This window comes from Perca fluviatilis, chromosome 4 (assembly GCF_010015445.1).
Source record: "Perca fluviatilis chromosome 4, GENO_Pfluv_1.0, whole genome shotgun sequence".
In the NCBI taxonomy this organism is placed as follows: domain Eukaryota; kingdom Metazoa; phylum Chordata; class Actinopteri; order Perciformes; family Percidae; genus Perca; species Perca fluviatilis.
Window position 1 is genome coordinate 33,916,082 of NC_053115.1, and position 16,764 is coordinate 33,932,845.

At 43.2% G+C, this 16,764-nt stretch overlaps 1 protein-coding gene across 2 annotated transcripts in view; it reads right to left on the bottom strand.

Moving 5' to 3' along the window:
- LOC120557811 (constitutive coactivator of PPAR-gamma-like protein 1 homolog) overlaps positions 1-16,764 on the bottom strand; it is a 42,553-nt gene that overhangs the window by 4,702 nt on the left and 21,087 nt on the right. For both annotated transcript variants that reach the window (XR_005639023.1, XM_039798437.1), the window contains exons 11-16: positions 14,920-15,169; positions 14,681-14,795; positions 12,857-13,066; positions 5,191-5,383; positions 453-591; positions 266-362 (exon numbers count right to left, since the gene is read on the bottom strand). Coding sequence is in view for 1 of the 2 variants with exons in the window: in XM_039798437.1 (XP_039654371.1) it covers positions 266-362; positions 453-591; positions 5,191-5,383; positions 12,857-13,066; positions 14,681-14,795; positions 14,920-15,169 (1,004 nt within the window). In the remaining variant the exon portion in view is untranslated. The remainder of the gene's footprint in view (positions 1-265; positions 363-452; positions 592-5,190; positions 5,384-12,856; positions 13,067-14,680; positions 14,796-14,919; positions 15,170-16,764) is intronic.

Genomic DNA, 16,764 nt, shown 5'->3' on the forward strand with positions numbered 1-16,764 from the left:
TATTTAATTTTCTCCATATCGCCCAGCTCTAAAATGGACTTACTCAGACATGGTAATGTTCATTTTGGGGTCTCTGAGAGAACCTGCTAAACATTCTGCTGGTATAACATGCAACAGACAACATCTTAACCATGGAGCCATCTCTACGCTTAGTGAAGAAACAAAGGGAAGTCTGTAATGAGCTGTACCTGTCTGGATAGATCATTAGAAGTGCATTGTGAAGGCCCATGTCTTCCAGGTGAAGAGTGCTTCATCACTCACTTACCAGGTAGGCTACCTGACTCTTGAAGGCTCGAGCGTGGTACCTGCCCCCCCGACCAAACGTCCTAATGACGGGCGTGGAAATCACACCTCTGGGACGACTGCAAAAGAACAAACCCAAGTCCACTTGGTTTACAAATAAATAATAGGACAGATAGATAAAGTGTACCTCATCTTCTTTCTGTACGTACCCTCTATTGGGTCCACCAACAGACACCACCTGAACAGGGAAGCCACCTCTCCCTCGGCTGCGTCGAGTTCCCGCCCACTGACCCACCACGGTGCCAGCTATTTCCAGCTTCCCACCCTGGGACGACATCCGTTGCAGTCCTTGTAGGAGGAGAAAAAACAATTGTGTTAAAGGGGTGATAGAATGCAAAACCGATTTTACCCTGTTATAGTTGAATAACGACAGTTCAGTGGGTAAAAAGGACATACATAAAAGCTCAAAATCCCATTGACACCCCTTTACTATGAAAATCTCATATTTTGAAACTGCCGCTGAAAACGGGCGAATCTCAACAAAGCTGAGTTGCTTGCGTAAGCATCTCAAAATCCGGAACCTTAAGAGAACAGTCACGCCCCAACATTTACATACACAACTGACCTGAGATCAGGTAGTCTTCTGAATCTAGCTAGGTCACGCAGATCTCTGCTATTCCATTACAAAATTCACTTCTGAAACTTTTTTATGCGAGAAATCAACTATGTAAAGCTCAGATATGGGCCGTTTTACAAAAATGGATGGCTAATTGCAAATTTTGTCCGACTGTGGGTCGGAATTAAGCAGCCGGTGCTGCCTGGGTTGTTGCCTCGCCCACCGGGCTGCTGTGAGCTCCGTTACGGCTGGCAGCCATACCCGCGCAGAGTCACCGGTAACACCGCTAATGGACCACTAAACGCCGCGGCTCTGACAGAGCTCCAGGGCCTGCAGCTCCCCTCGTCCTGCTAGCTAAATGCCCGGTATGTGTGAGTGAGAGCGCGGTCAGCGAGCTTGTTACACCAGCAATCTGTTACCACAGGTTCCAGTTACTCTTTTAAATGTGTGTAATTATAATGTGTTGAGTTATTTAAACAAACGATTGGGGAAATAAACGCCGCTTGTCCGCGAGTCTCATTGATGGCGCCTGCGGCTGGATGTAGCTCTATCAATGAGAGCTAGCTAGCCTCCTCTTAGAATTTCTCTGGAATTCACAAATATTCATTAACTTGAAATCGGACACCGTTGTTAGCTTTATAAGACCTTTAGTTAGATGTTGTGTAAGTGGCGTGACGAAATTCAAACTGTAATATAATCGAATTAAGGCGAAAAGGAAGCTAACTATCCGTGATTTGTAGCTAGGATTGAAGGGACAGTCACAGCTAACGAAACACCTAGCTAGCTAGTCTTCACAAATATTCATTAACTTGAAATCGGACACCGTTGTTAGCTTTATAAGACCTTTAGTTAGATGTTGTGTAAGTGGCGTGACGAAATTCAAACTGTAATATAATCGAATTAAGGCGAAAAGGAAGCTAACTATCCGTGATTTGTAGCTAGGATTGAAGGGACAGTCACAGCTAACGAAACACCTAGTCTTCACAAATATTCATTAACTTGAAATCGGACACCGCTGTTAGGTTTATAAGACCTATAGTTAGATGTTGTGTAAGTGGCGTGACGAAATTCAAACTGTAATATAATCGAATTAAGGCGAAAAGGAAGCTAACTATCCGTGATTTGTAGCTAGGATTGAAGGGACAGTCACAGCTAACGAAACACTTTGTCTTCACAAATATTCATTAAATTGAAATCGGACACCGTTGTTAGCTTTATAAGACATATAGTTAGATGTTGTGTAAGTGGCGTGACGAAATTCAAACTGTAATATAATCGAATTAAGGCGAAAAGGAAGCTAACTATCCGTGATTTGTAGCTAGGATTGAAGGGACAGTCACAGCTAACGAAACACTTTGTCTTCACAAATATTCATTAAATTGAAATCGGACACTGTTGTTAGCTTTATAAGACATATAGTTAGATGTTGTGTAAGTGGTGTGACGAAATTCAAACTGTAATATAATCGAATTAAGGAGAAAAGGAAGCTAACTATCCGTGGTTTGTAGCTACACATAGCTAGGATTGAAGGGACAGTCGCAGCTAACGAAACACTTTGTCTTCACAAATATTCATTAACTTGAAATCGGACACCGTTGTTAGCTTTATAAGACCTTTAGTTAGATTTTGTATAAGTGGGGTGACATGTGTGTAACATGAGGTAACAGATTGCTGGTGTAACAAGCTCGCTGACGGAGCTCTCACTCTCACACAACGGGCCATTTAGCTAGCAGGAAGAGAGGAGTTGAAGGCCCTGGAGCTCTGTCAGAGCAGCGGTGTTGGTAGTCCCTGCTGTGGGCTGCCGTGACGGAGCTCCAAGCACTCATAGCAGGCCGGGGTCTGTGAAGGAAGGCAGGCTGGGCGGCGAGGCAGCACCGGCGGGCGGCGAGGCAGCACCAGCGGCTAAACTCCGACACACAGTCTTACCAAATTTGCAATTAGCCATCAATTTTCGTAAAACGGCCCATATTTGAGCTTTATATAGTTGATTTCTTTCTGATGGCGTTTTTCCATGACATGAGAATCGTCACTAATCACTGCGTCATCATTGCTAGTGACAGACGGGGGTGTTCTGAACAAACCCGCCATTTTTAAATAGTTTAGCCAGCTGTGTTTTTTTTTGCTGCTTCCAGCTTCTTTAGAAACTAAGGGGCCCTATCGCGCAGCACAGCGCAAAGCCCGACGCAAGTGTCTTTGCTAGTTTAAGACCGATGCAGTTGTCAATTTCCCGTCCAGCGCCCATGTCGTTTAAATAGCAAATGCATCTGCGCCCATCTTTGCGTCTTACAGGGAGGTGTGTTCAGGGGAATTCTTGGCGTATTGCTATCTTGAGGCAGCGGGAAGTGATCGCGCCATTGACCAACAAAAACCAGGTCTCAAGTCAATAGCACAGCATTTAATTGTTATTTTAACAGAGCATTAGTAAAATGTGCCTAGGCTCGTGCACAGCGCGCGCACACTATGCCTGTTACACACACACACACACACACACACACACAAACATGCAAAAGATTACAAATAAAAATAGTACGGTGCAAATTCTCCATCATAATAGCAATGCGCCAAGGTACAACCACGCCTGGCTTTTAAAGGGAATGGGAGATGACACTCTGATTGGTTTATTGCATGTTACGCCCAAAACACACCTATGAATTAATGAAGACACTAAGTACAACCCTTCTGAACCATGCGCCCGGCGCACGGACCCTTTTTTCCGCTGTCAAACTAGCAAAAGTGGATTTGGACACGCCCTAAATGCAGCTGCGCCAAGCGCATTACGCCGTGCGCTTAGATCGTTAGAATAAGACCCTAAACGCGTCTTCTGGCAAACAGCCACATGCCGAGAAACAAAAACAACACACCTTCCACGTTCTGTGTGAGTGTGTTGTGTTAATCCATAATGGAAAATGGAGGATGGGGCACCATGTGAGTGTTGAGCTGATTTAGTTCACATCTTGGTACCTGGTATGGCTGGGGAAACTGATACACCATAGTATTGCGATATTTTACGTGGCAACACTGTATCGATACACAGATGCCAAATATGGATCTATTATTATATATGTGATGTCAGTTTGTCTGCTTGACAATACCATTTTGCAGCAAAACAATTGAAGTGAAATGAAGAAACAGAGAAATGTATCTTTTTAGATAAAACAAGATGTTGACAAAGTTTCCTTTTGGGGACATAATTTGAAATTGGGAAAAATCTGAAGTAGGAAAAAGGTAATAAATTGGACTATATATCGCAGAATATTGCAATATGTTTAAAATCGTAATAATATCCTATCGTGACATACAGTACCGCGATTATATCGAATCGTCAGGCCTCTGGTAGTCTATATCCACGACCTTCCACTTCCAGGATTACCCCGTTTCCGACGGAAATTCCGCCGTATGTCCTTAATTTCTACCGTTTTTTTCAACCTGGACCCTATGTTCCTATGTTTTTGTGTCTAAGTGACTGATGGGAACAACAATCTTTGACATTGGTCCAGTATTAAAAGAGATCACTGCAGTCGGCAGCGGAGAAACAAGCTACAATGAACCCTAGTTCTGAAGTCTTTGCACTGGCTTCCTGTCCCTCAAAAACTTGATTTCAAAATAAGCAAAAGCTGGTTTATTAATGACTAAACGGTTTAGGGCCAAAATACATTTCTGATCTGCTGCTACACTATGAACCACCCAGACCTCTCAGGTCCTGTCCTGTCCCCAGAGTCAGAACTAAACAGGGGGAAGCAGCGTTCAGTTTTTATGCTCCATATATCTGGAACAAACTGCAGGTCCGCTGCAACTCTGTTCTTTTAAATGAAGGCTGAAGACATTTTTTTTTTATGCTGCCTTTCTTTAAATAATTGTTAATTTCTTATACTGCACTCAAGGTCTCAAATAGGTTTTAAAGGTCTATCTCTGAAGGGATCCTTCCCATAATTTTGTCAGACACTTAGAATATTAATCTGAGTCCTTCAGTGGCAAAACAAGCACTTTTGTGAAGCTAAATACAAACTGGACAACTGCCCCATTTCCTTACATTGTAGCTTGTTTCTCCGCTGCTGACTGCAGCAATCTCGCTTAATACTGGACCAATGTCAAAGATTGTTGCTCCCATCAGCCACTTGGACATAAAAAAATAGGAAAGCACTGTGGAGGAAGGTCTGTCAAAGCGAGACTAGGCCTCTGGTGATGCCCACCCCTAGTACCTGGTCTAGGACACAGCACAGGGAACACAAATATGAAATCTTTCACAATGGTTTAGGGAGGGAACTAGAAAGTTAGAAACTAGCCGAATGGAAAATGTATGAAATGTTGTAGCCGTTGGTGGCTGTACTCACCAGGCATCCCTCTGCCTCTCCCTGGAGGAGGCATCATAGGGGGTGGGGGGTAGTAGGAGCCAGTCAGGGGGTAGAAAGGCATCCCGTGAGGAGGTGGAGCGGGGGGAAACGGAGGAGGATGGGGTGGCCGAGTGAAGTTGAGACCTTCCAGGATGCTCCGACGCATCGTCTCCACCTTGGCCACCACCTCAGGCTGAACAGAGAGAGACCAGTGTAAACACACACATCATTCTATGTTGTTTCTCCTGATGAATACAAAATATATAAATATAAAAATAACAATATTTAATAGGGCTGTCAAACGATTAATTTTTTAATCACGATTAATCAATGAATTTCTATAGTTAATCGCGATTAATCGCATGTTTTATCACATGATTTAAATTCTCTTATTTTGCATTTCAGAACTGTTTTTAAGTACATATTAACAATGGAAAGCAATTCTTACCAGTGTATATTGATTGGGAATCAAATGAATGCAAAGAAAGTGACTTTATGAACTTGATTTTAAGATTTGTATTTGTTTATTATTTATTTATTTACTGTAAACAAAAGAAAAATGTGTGAATCTAGTCACACATTTGAATCTAGAGTCTATATCAGGGTTGGGTATTTGGTTTGGATACCGGTGCTAAAGCGGTACTTTTAAAACTGTATCGGTGCCTTAATGGTGCCTGAACCGATACCTTTTAAGAAAGTAAAAAAAAAAAAAAAGGGTACTAAACAACAGTTGGCGACATTAAAGAATGGCTTGTTTATTGCTAAGGCCATATGGTCAAAATTAAATGATTTAATAATAATGTAATAACTATAACAATAACTTATTTCACTAGTAAATAGCTGTTGAACGACAAAAACAACCACCGGATTGGAAAAGGGCATTTAACAATAACTTTGAATGCACCACGAGTTCTACACCCAAACCGACACTGAGCCAGGCTGCTATCTGACAACATAACGACAACACTGAAAGGCAAGTATTGACATTCTGTTGAAAATATCACAGATTCATGCCCCCCAGGTATTGATCCTGATAGCACTATACAAGTGGATGAATCTGAAAATGTTTTCTGCAGGGTAACATGTACGACTAGTACTATTCCAGTTATCATCAACAACGACAATTGTGTAGATGGTGCTACGGCCTGCCTACGGACTACTTTAGACTCTGTTGCTCCCCTCAAAAAGAAGATGATGAAGCAAAGGAAACTTGCACCTTGGTATAACTCCCAAACTCGTAAATTAAAGCAAATCTCACGAAAACTTGAAAGTAAATGGCGTTCCACCAAACTGGAAGAATCTCGTTTGGATCGGCAAGACCGTCTGAAAACCTATAGGAAGACCCTCAGAAATACCAGATCAGACTATTACTCATCATTAATAGAAGAAAACAAGAACAACCCAAGGTTTCTTTTCAGCACTGTAGCCAGGCTGACAGAGAGTCACAGCTCTGAGCCTTCTATTCCTCTAGCTCTGAGTAGTGATGACTTCATGAGCTTCTTTAATGATAAAATTATAACAATTAGAGATAAAATCCATCACCTTTTGCCCTCAACTTTCAACGCAGGACTCCTAGAAAGAACGACTAGACCTGACATATACTTAGATTGCTTTTATCCTATAGACCTTCAACAATTAATGGTAAAGGTATCTTCAGCTAAGCCATCTACCTGTCTCTTAGACCCCATCCCAACGAGGCTACTCAAAGAAGCATTACCCGTGGTTAACACTTCACTACTAGATATGATCAATATGTCTCTATTAACAGGTTATGTACCGCAGTCATTTAAAGTAGCTGTGATAAAACCTCTTCTGAAAAAAAAAAAACACCCTCAATCCTGAGGTCTTAGCAAACTATAGACCTATATCTAACCTTCCCTTTCTCTCCAAGATCCTTGAGAAGGTAGTTGCTAATCAGTTATGTGATTTTCTCCATAGCAACCGTTTATTTGAAGACTTTCAATCAGGATTTAGAAAGCATCATAGCACAGAGACGGCACTGGTGAAAATTACTGACGACGTTCTAACTGCTGCAGACAGAGGACTTGTCTCCATACTCGTTTTACTAGATCTTAGTGCTGCATTTGACACTATTGACCATACAATCCTGTTACAGAGATTGGAACACTTAGTCGGCATTAAAGGAATCGCACTAAGCTGGTTTAAGTCCTATTTCGCTGATCGATCTCAATTTGTTAATGTTAATGATAAATCCTCCAAGTACGCTAAAGTTAGCCATGGCGTTCCACAAGGCTCAGTGCTTGGACCAATTCTATTCTCCTTATATATGCTTCCTCTTGGTAATATTATTAGGAAACACTCAATTAACTATCACTGTTATGCGGATGACACCCAATTATACTTGTCAATCAAACCAGACGAAACCAGTCAGTTAGCTAAACTTCAAGCATGCATTAAAAATATAAAATCCTGGATGACCTACAATTTTCTGATGTTAAACTCTAACAAAACTGAAGTTATTGTGCTGGGCCCTAAACACCTCCGAACTTCATTATCTAAAGATATAGCTACTCTGGATGGTATTGTCCTGGCCTCCAGCACTACTGTCAGAAATCTAGGAGTTATTTTTGATCAAGATATATCCTTTAACGCCCATCTAAAACAAAGCTCAAGAACGGCCTTTTTTCATCTTCGTAACATTGCCAAAATTAGGAATATCCTGTCTCAAAACGATGCTGAACAACTAGTCCATGCATTCGTTACTTCCAGGCTGGACTATTGTAATTCCCTACTGTCAGATTGCTCAAATAAGTCCCTTAAGACTCTTCAGCTGATCCAGAATGCTGCAGCACGTGTTCTGACAAGAACTAAGAAAAGAGATCATATTTCTCCCTATTTAGCTTCTCTGCATTGGCTTCCTGTAAAATTCAGGATTGACTTTAAAGTGATGGTTCGGAGTAATTTCACCCTAGGGTCCTTTGCACCATGACCTCGAGCCAAACACCCCCCCCAGAAGCTTTTTTCACCTGGGTCTAACATTGGGAGAGTTAGTGTAGAGTAACGTTATCAGCTGAATAGCTTAGCGCAGGGGCTAATGGATCCAGTTATGTATCTCGTAAATGACCCCACTAATAATGCCCGAAATGATACCAAACTTCTACACTAGTACAAACAGGTTATGCACTCATAAAACGATAGATTGTTTGTAAGTACACCAGAAGTTTATGAACACTTGCCTGCTCTCTTCTGCTAGCTGCTGCTGCTGCTACCTGCAGTAAGCCGAGTGCTTAGGGCCGTCTACAAATTACTACACCGAAAAAAGATGCAACAAAACTATTTATTAATTTAACTTTTTTTTTAAAGTGCTGTAGTATAACTAGCAGGAGACAAGTTATAATTGAGGTAAGTTTGGAGACATGACCTTATTTAATCATTAAATTAATAAATATTTTTGTTGCATCTTTTCGGTGTTGTAATTTGTAGACGGCCCTAAGCACTCGTCTAACTGAAGGTAGCAGCAGCAGCAGCAGCAACAGAGAGCAGAAGAGAGCAGGCAAGTGTTCATAAACTTCTGGTGTACTTACAAACTTTCCAATCCATCATTTTATGAGTACATAACCTATTTGTACTAGTGTAGAAGTTTGGTATCATTTCGGGCATTATTAGTGGGGTCATTTACAAGATACATCACTGGATCCATTAGCCCCTGCGCTAAGCTATTCAGCTGATAACGCTACGCTATGCTAACTCTCCCAATGTTCGACCCAGGTGAAAAAAGCTTCTGGGGGGAGTGTTTGGCTCGAGGTCATGGTGCAAAAGACCCTAGGGTGAAATTACTCCGAACCATCACTTTAAAGTCCTTCTCCTGACCTACAAAGCCCTAAATGGTCAAGCACCATCCTATCTAGAAGAGCTCCTAGTACCTTATTGTCCCACTAGAGCACTGCGCTCCCAGAATGCAGAGTTACTTGTGGTTCCTAGAGTCTCTAAAAGTAGACTGGGGGCCAGAGCCTTCAGCTACCAGGCTCCTTTCCTATGGAACCAGCTCCCAGTCTGGGTTCGGGGGGCAGACACCGTCACCACATTTAAGAGTAAACTGAAAACCCTCCTCTTTGATAAAGCTTATAGTTAGGGAGTGAGAAGTTGCAGCGTCTGCCTAACCCGGCCCACCTGCTTCTCTTCGTAGTCATCAGATTTATTTATCATATAATCAATAATATAGTGAGAGTAGAGGGCAGGGGAGAGTTCAAGCCCGATCCGGCACCTCTCTCTAAGCTAACCTGCCTGCTATTATAATTCTAGACTACCGGGGAAGTTCCTTCCTTCCTATGAGACACTGAGCTGCTCTCTCATCTCTGTTTTCACTTGTTTCCTTTTGTATGCATCCTGTCCCAGAAATGCTTGTTACTAACCGTCCTGCTGCGTCCGCTGCATCCACCCGTGCTCTGCAGCGCCACGTCACATCCCGATGCGATGTTCATACACAGAGTAGTCAGGATCCGGTATAGGAGACTGCACTACTCAGTATGCCACGATGTGCCCTGCTATGACATAAACTACAATGACTACCTTCAAAGTCATTGTTCCATTATCTTTAATGTGACTATTATTGCCACTGTTCATCACACCCCCAACCGGCCCCATCAGACACCGCCTACCAAGAGTCTGGGTCTGCCGAGGTTTCTTCCTAAAAGGGAGTTTTTCCTCGCCACTGTCGCAAACAGCCACTGCTAATGCTTGCTCTTGAGGGAATTACTGTAATTGTTGGGGATTTGGAAATTATAGAGTGTGGTCTTGACCTACTCCATCTGTAAAGTGTCTCGAGATAACTGTTGTTATGATTTGATACTAAAAATAAATTGAATTGAATTGAGGCTGTAGGTTTTTCCAACAACGGCAGCTGCAGATTGTTACGTCCCGGTGTCAGAATCCTCTACAGTGAAATACAGACAAACTTTACATTGTTTAGCTTTAGCTGTCAGCATTGCAACCGTGTTTAAATCGGGCTACTAGCTAGCGGTAGGCTAACGTTAGCTGCTGTCTAGTGTAGTGTTAACTAGCGTCACGTGCAGCGATGTTTCGGTTGCCTGTAACCGTTTCAGAGCATCAGAGAAAAGCGCAGGCATATCAGTGGCCCCGGAATGAGGAACCAAAATCTGCGTTGCTATTCCTGCAGCAGCAGGATGTGTTACGAGGATGTATGGCAAAGTGCGGCAAAGGGTCAAAATAGTAGCCCGTTAGGCACGACGCAAAGCCGAGTGAAGTGAAAATAAATTAATAAATGGCGGCATACGATTAATGCAATTAAAAAAAATTAACACGTTATGCTCGGTCCTTAATCGCATCGCTGACAGCCCTAATATTTATTGACACCAACAAACGGTGTAGAGACAGTACAAAGTGATTTCGGGCTAGAATTGTTATTTCGTCCTCCTAGTCACTGATGGAATGTTTCCCATACATTGATTTATTTATTTGTGGTGACCCGCCACAATATCAACATCCACATATGGATTTTCTGTTATTTCTACTATTTGAAATGGGTAAAATCGTATTTAATTGTAGAGCTGCACACAGTGTCCTTCCTTACCCCGCTCTGCTGTCTCTCGGTATATCCAGAGCTAACGTTAGCTAGCACCCTGCGGCCCCTCCGCCTCTGTGGACGGAGCTTCAACTACGCGGCTGGAACTCAAGTTTTGGCCAGCCCAAACCCTAGCACCGGGGGTCACAGTGGGAGCGCTGACGGCAGTAACAGCAAGTTTTCCGATCCAACGGATAGTCAGGGCGGTCCGGGATCATGTACCAGAACCCAGGTATAGGGGTTCGAGCTAGATGAAGTGGAGTTAGCTACAGGCGCTAACTGAAGGTAAGTATTCCACCTCCAGGTCAGCTACAACTAAAAAATCTGATCCATTTCTGAGGGAGACACTGTGTACTGTAAAACCATCCGCTCGCCCACAGTGTATGCTAAATGTTCCCAAATTACAGATATTGTTTAGAACACCAACTAGCGATAGCATAATGCTAACCGGGAGAACAAATACAATTGCACTTGAGTATGGGCAGCATAAGGTGACTATGATCAGTGTGTATTCACTTTCTTGGGAGTGCTTGTAAAGGAGGCAAGGAGAGGGGGGTTTACGGTAAGAAATTTCAAATTAGATATAAGTCAAGTTATTGGTTGCATTTGCAAGTTTTAACACATAGGCATAAATCAGACAATGCACAGGCAATTTAGCAAAACCGCACTGTCACCTACTACTGTAACATCTACTTCTGTCACGTTTCATGTGAACAACTGAGTGTGACACCATGAAAACCTGAAAGTGTGCACCCCATCCCCATTTGTACGACTCATTGCTTTGAGACTATATGACCTTATGCTTTCAGCACCAAGGAAGACTCCGAGTCATCTGACTTCCTGTCTACACATACCCTCAGTGGAAATTAGGGGTGGTACGGTTCACAAAACCCACGGTTCGGTTCGTATCACGGTTTTAGGGTCACGGTTTTCGGTTCTGTACGGATCTTGTTATTTTTTCTTTTAATCTTTAACACTCCAGAAATATACTTCAGTATATGATATAGAGCTAAAATTAGCATATTGAATGCATGTTGCACGCACACAGTGGCAGTACGAGCCGCCATTAAAGTTTATTTTGAAATTCGGGAGCAGCAAGACCCATGTGACGCGATCGTCCAATCAGCTGCCATGGGTTGCGTTCGTCAAACTCATCCTGCTCGTCATTTCCAGTAAGTGTTTTAACATAGGTGTCGAAAGTGGGCACTACGGCAGTAAGTGGTTAGTGCACATTAACAGTGTACTGAGGAACCGTGCTGCCCACACACGCTCCGAACCGAGACTAGCGAACCGAGTAGTTCGGATGTTTTTTCATGAACCGTATCACCCCTAGTGGAAATGTGTCGCCTTGTGTAGGTTTGTGTTTTAAGCCCCCAACGTCGTCTTCCAGGCAGTGCTGCATGGAAAGCACTAGGAGGTAAGGCAAGGGTTAGGATTAAGGTTAGGTGTCTTGAAGCCGACGGTCGCAGCGCTGCCTTGAAGTTGACGGTGGGAGGTTAAAACAACATTGAGCCTGTGAACCCATCAGGGAGCTAGAAGATAGATAACAGACAAAACCAAAAAATTTAAGGGAGCAAAAGAAAAAGGGCTGGGCCGCATACAGACACAGAACTGATGGAGACAGCGGGGAGGCAGTGGGTCTGACCGCCGTCTCTCCGCGCCACCTTAGAGCTAAAAAAACGTTTGCCTGTAGACATGGGCGTAACACATTGTTAAAGCCATAGTGCGTAGTTTCTGCCCCCCCCCATGAGGAATTCTAAGTAATGGCAACAAAACTGTCAGTGTGTCCACATGACACAAGCCTTTCGTGATCACGCACCAACCCCACCCCCCGTCCTCCACTTGGCTAGTAGCCAAGGAGAACACAGAGGATTAAAAAAAACACATGATGGACTCTTCAGAAGAGGTAACCATCTTCACTCGAGTTTCTGCGCGGGAGATACTGAGAAATACAGAGAGAGTTGTGTGGAGCTGATAGTCTTAATTAGCTTTGTAGCAACTCATTTGGCAATGGCTTGAATGTAACGGACGTTCATTGATATCAAAAAGCGACGCACTAAAGCTTTAAGATCACACCAAGGTCTTCAGTAGCAATGTGTTTTGCGGCCGTGTGGATGACGCTACCTGACCATCACAGAGGTCAATGAGCTGGGCCTTCTCCCTGTTGGCCCGGATGAGTTTACTCTGAAGCAGCTTTCCGTCAAAGTACATCCAGGGACAGCAATGCTCCCAGGGGATCGGCTGCCCACATGCGTCGTTGGCAAACAGAGCCATGTCCACGCCGCTCATGAAGAGAGCAGCCAGCTGGACTCCGCGAGGGTCCAGGTTGTCCATCTGTGGAAAAGAAACATCCAAACTTAGAAAATGTCCAGATAAGAAAAGAAAAAAAAAAGGACAGTATGTTATAGGGCTGCACAATATATCGGGCGTTTTTTTTTTTATCGTCGTGGCGATATCAACTAGCGCGATGAACACATCGGGAAAGAGACTCTTCTTTTTAAGTGGTGCCTTTTATATTCAATTCAATGTTCAATTTGTTCAATCAAAGAATGTTGGAAATGATTTCCTTTCCTTTGATTTAAATTCAACAAGCAGTTTGTTGTATTTTAGCAGAATGCTGAATATTGTTCATTTATCACAGACGTTATCGCGATATTCAACGTCATCGCATATTTTCCTCATATCGTGCAGCCCAAGTATGTTCCTCCACAGCCCCACTGAGCATTCAGATTAAGGAAGGGCAAAGCAAAGCACAGAGCAAGCGAAAGCAGCCCATTCACTCCCAGCTGCCAAAACACAGCAGTACACAACCTAATCCAGCCGAAACAAAGAGCCAGCAGACGCAACCTGGATGTTGTGGCACAGCGAAGAGCAGACAGAGATACACACAGACAGACCACAGGGACCCAAGCGTACAGCTCGTGTGGATGGTTTACATTAACAATGGCCAAATGAGAAGAGAGCTCGGTCTGACATGGGGTTGATAAAAACCATCCACACGTGACAGGAGAATCCCTCAGAGTCACTCAAAGCTTGACAAAAAATAAATAAAAAAATACATCTTTTAGTGCAAAGCTACGGCTTTAGAAACAACACGCTCTTTGTACGAGCATGTTGTCGAGTCTGCAGAATGTGAGGAGTGTCTACAGAACAACAAACTCTGACTGGAGTCAATCAAAGTGACACTTAGGGCCCCATCTTGCACCCGGCGCAGCGCAAAGCCCGACGCAAGTGTCTTTGCTAGTTTAAGACCGACGCAGTTGTCAATTTCCCATCCAGCGCCCACATCGTTTAAATAGCAAATGCACCTGCGCCCATCTGTGCGCCCATGGGCGTGCTGATCTTACAGGGAGGTGTGTTCAGGTGAATTCTGGGCGTATTGCTATCTTGAGGCAGTGGGAGGTGATCGCGCCATTGACCAACAAAAACCGGCTCCAAAGTTAATAGTGCAGCATTTCATTTTTATTTGAACTAGGCTCGTGAACAGCGCGCGCACACTATGCTTGTTACCACACACACACACACACACACACACACACACACACACACACACGATTACAAATAAAAATATTATGGTGCAAATATGCCATCATAATAGCAATACGCCTTGGTACAAACGCGCCTGGCTTTTAAAGGGAATGGGAGATGACACTGATTGGTTTATTGCGTGTTACGCCCAAAACACACCTATGAATTAATGAAGACACGAAGAACAACCCTTTTGAACCATGCGCCCGGACCCTTTTTTCCGCCGTCAAACTAGCAGAAGTGGATTTGTACACGCCCTGAACGGCGTGCACTTAGATCATTAAAATAGGGCCCTCAGAGCCGTTAAATACATACAGACCAAGGGGGCGACTGACAGGATGGCAGATTGTGACCTGGACATGGATGACCTGTGTGTGGTTCTCAGACACTCCTCGTATAACAAACACTATACACAATCACCTTCAGTTCCTGCAGCTGGTCAGGCTCATAAAGTTTAGGAGAAAGTGCTTGGGCTAGGAAAGCGTCAAGTTCATTACGACGCAAAATTCTTACGCCTGGCCAATGTAACATAAACCTGAAGCAAAACACAGAAGGTCAAAAGTGTTACACATACCAAAACGGTCTTCAGAAAACATCCTCAACTCCCTTTCAATTGACTTCCCAGTGGACTTGTGGTCCAAACAGGGCGCAGTACTCACCGCAGCACACAGCAGAGCACCAGGAGGGGCGTGGGGACGCTGCCAGAGTTCAGCATGGCCGGAGTGTCCGAGCGCAGGCAGGCCAGGAAGGCTCTCATCCTGCGGTTCTTGTCCTCCACGGCCTTCCCCAGCCACAGCTTCTTCAGGTTGGGACAGGTCCACTCCCTGAAGGGCAAAGCCTCCACCAGCTCTGGAGTGTGGGGAGTCTTGCCTTTGTAGGCGGCCCACTCTTTGACCATGACATGTGTATCTGGGGGACAACATTTGAAAGAGATCAGGGCTTGGGTCAAGCATCCCAGGATCTAGAGCCAGACCGATATATCGACGGGCCGATATTATCGGCATTTAAAAAAAAAAACGGACGAAAACACCATTCAACCATGTTGTGAGTGTTGGCGTTGCATCGTTTGTCCACCAGAGGGCGGTCTACAACGTCCCTGTTGGCAACACTGTTTGATTTCTTTTGTTGTAGTGTTTTTGTTCAAAGGACTTTAAGTTTCATATCTTAAGTTTGTATTTTTATACATTTTATTTATCAGAACTTTAATATATTTTGATGTTCCTCTGTTCTGCATTGTCATATTATTTTAGTGAGGACTCAAATAACTACAAATAAGTAATAAAAATCTGTTCATGTTTTGTTAAGCGTTTCTGGATTATTCTTTTTTAAATACACATCGGCCGATATATCGGAATATCAGATTTTTAAATCACCAAATATTTGTATCCATATCGGCCTTTAAAATCCTTCATCGGTCGGGCTCTACCAGGATCTGTTAACCTCGGACTAAAAGCACTTTGACCTCCGAGTAGTGAGAGTTGTTTACGAAACCTCCTCCACTTAACATTTAGAAAGATGGATTACTCTCTGCCATTCTGCGACACTCTCAGCTGCAAAGTGTTTGGAGTATTAAACCGGGGTAACATTTGAAATGCAGAACATGAGAGCGGCAACAATGTCAGATGAACAGAAAAATGAATTGGAAACTAATTTGACAAGGAATTAATGACGACTGAGAACTTTCTCTGGCTCCAGCTCCAGCTGATTTGCAGAATGGAACGACCCCGATTCACAAGGTCCCGGTTCGTTTAAATGTCGATTAAAGATATTTCAGTTTCAATGCCAACTTTGCTTGAATATGAAAGAGAGCCACAGAGAACTAATGCTGCAAATTGTACAAGGAACCCTCTGACCTGGTGCAATGGGTGTTTCTCAATCTCAAGAATGCAAAGAACGGACTTGTGTTCTTGGTGAGAACGTTCTTGCTGGTTGTTCTTGGAAGAAGGAACTCGCAAGTTCACAAGCACAGAAAATGCTGTTAACAGTTTGAGACGATGCGTTCTTCCTGTTATTGCTCAACACCCCCAGCACAGAGGCTACCTGCAGGGCTCCAAAATACCAGCTAGAAATAAAAACCACAACAATATAACCACTTTGTATTAAATCAATCTCCGGACAAGAAAACCTCATAATGCTACAACTATTGCAATAATATTGAAAAATAAAACTAAATATTGAGCTTTAATTTTATTGTTTATGGTTTAGCTCATACACCCCTTATTCAAAAGAGTGGAACATGATCCCTACTATTATTAGTGTATAAGTTTAACTCAGTTTAAATTAAAAAATAAATATGCACTGGTGTGTCCTATGTGTTCCTATTAGCATTATGTGGAATTATCATTTCTATATTATTGTAGTGCACTGTATATGCCCAGGGAGATGGAAATTAGCAATTCAAATTATAAAGGTTGGTGTCTCCCCTTTAGTCTACATAACATGTCATAGCATGTGTTACCACTTTATGTACAACTGTTAATTTATCATACAGACTGAAACTCAAC